This window comes from Eptesicus fuscus, chromosome 22 (assembly GCF_027574615.1).
Source record: "Eptesicus fuscus isolate TK198812 chromosome 22, DD_ASM_mEF_20220401, whole genome shotgun sequence".
Taxonomy (NCBI): domain Eukaryota; kingdom Metazoa; phylum Chordata; class Mammalia; order Chiroptera; family Vespertilionidae; genus Eptesicus; species Eptesicus fuscus.
In genome coordinates this window covers 38,755,160-38,756,962 of record NC_072494.1, presented here as the reverse complement: position 1 = coordinate 38,756,962, position 1,803 = coordinate 38,755,160, and the positions used below count along the sequence as shown (strand labels likewise).

General features: G+C 47.5%; 1 protein-coding gene across 1 annotated transcript; it reads left to right on the top strand.

Annotated features, from left to right (window-relative positions):
- Window positions 1–529: 529 nt before the first annotated feature.
- Window positions 530–1,483, top strand: LOC103297586 (olfactory receptor 10Z1). The gene has a single exon (XM_008154300.2). The coding sequence runs from the start codon at window positions 530–532 to the stop codon at window positions 1,481–1,483; it is 954 nt and encodes a 317-aa protein (XP_008152522.2).
- The last annotated feature ends 320 nt before the right edge of the window (window positions 1,484–1,803 follow it).

The window sequence follows — 1,803 nt, the reverse complement described above, 5'->3', positions numbered from 1 at the left end:
GGCAATGTGCAAGTGTCCATATGTGTATTCTTATGTGGCAGCTTATGCCTGATGTTGGTATGAATAAATGTGTGGTGCATCTGAATATATATATGTATGTGCTATCTGAATATTTAAGCATTTACATGACTGACATATTTGTGGATATTGTCATGAGTGGTACATGTGCAATGCATAGTTTTGAATGTGTGGCGTGTGCATAATAATGTGTGAGTGTTTTGTATGTGGTATGCATGTATATATATATATATGTGCCAGCATGTGTGTAGTGATGTATGTGTTTGCATGCATGAGTGTGCATATTGTGCACCTTTGTATGTCTGGATGCACAGATGTGCCTGTGAGAATGGATCCATAAATCTGTGTATCTAACGTAACCAATACCTTTCTGAAGTTAGTTGCTGTCTAAATCAGAACTTCATTTTCAAGTTACAACAGGCACAGGAAAATGACAATCCCAGTCACCCTGCCTTCAAAAGAAACTGGGCATCAACTGGCAAGGTGAAACGAGTCAGCACAGCTCTCAAGGATGTCACTCAGCGTGGGGCAGCCCAATGCCACCTCGTGGAGGGGCTTTGTCTTCCTGGGCTTCTCCAGCTTCGGGGAGCTGCAACTCCTGCTCTTTGTGCTATTCCTCTGCCTGTATCTTGTCACCCTAACCAGCAACGTCTTCATTATCATAGTCATCAGGCTGGACAGCTATCTTCACACTCCCATGTACCTATTCCTTTCTTTTCTGTCTTTTTCTGAGACCTGCTACACCTTGGGCATCGTCCCCAGAATGCTCTCCGGCCTGGTCATGGGAGACCAGCACATCTCTTATGTGGGCTGTGCTGCCCAGATGTTCTTCTCCGCCTCGTGGGCTTGTACCAATTGCTTCCTTCTGGCTGTCATGGGCTTTGACAGATACGTGGCCATCTGTGCCCCGCTGCACTATGACAGCCGCGTGAATCCCATCCTCTGTGCCCAGCTGATTGGCATTTCCTTCCTCAATGGTTACCTCTTTGGGCTGGGAATGACACTGGTCATTTTCCACCTCCCATTTTGCAGCTCCCATGAGATCCAGCACTTTTTCTGTGACACGCCACCAGTGCTAAGCCTGGCCTGCGGGGATACACGCCTGAGTGAGCTGGGGATCCTCATCCTCAGCTTGCTGGTCCTCCTGGTGTCCTTTCTCTTCATCACCATCTCCTACATCTTCATCCTGGCCACAATACTAAGGATCCCCTCGGTTCAGGGGCGGAAGAAGGCCTTCTCCACCTGTGCCTCACACCTCACCGTGGTCATAGTTCACTATGGCTGTGCCTCCTTCATGTACTTGAGGCCCAAAGACAGTTACTCTCTTGAGCGGGATCAGCTTATTGCTGTCACCTATACTGTGGTGACTCCTCTCCTCAACCCCATTGTTTATAGTCTGAGGAATCGGGCTGTGCAGACAGCTCTGAAAAATGTTTTCCAACGTAGATTGCTGGGGAAAGGATGAAGACTACAGCAATGGGACCATCTCTTCTGCATAGGCTGGCGTATACCGGGACCGGAGGCCTATGGGAGGACCTCACGCCAAAGCTGCCCTATGGGAGAGCTCCCCCTGCCTCCTGAACTTGCCCCAGGGCTGCAGGAGGATGAGCTCAGAATCTGAATTTTCACTTTCAGCCTCAGAGATACCACCTTCAGTTATGGAAACCCAGTGCTGTACACCTAAAACTAGTTCAAAATATTATTCAATGTAAAGTGTAAATAAAAAATTTAAAAGATAGAGATGTAAAAGTAAAACCACTCACGAGAAAGCATTTTATAACTGAC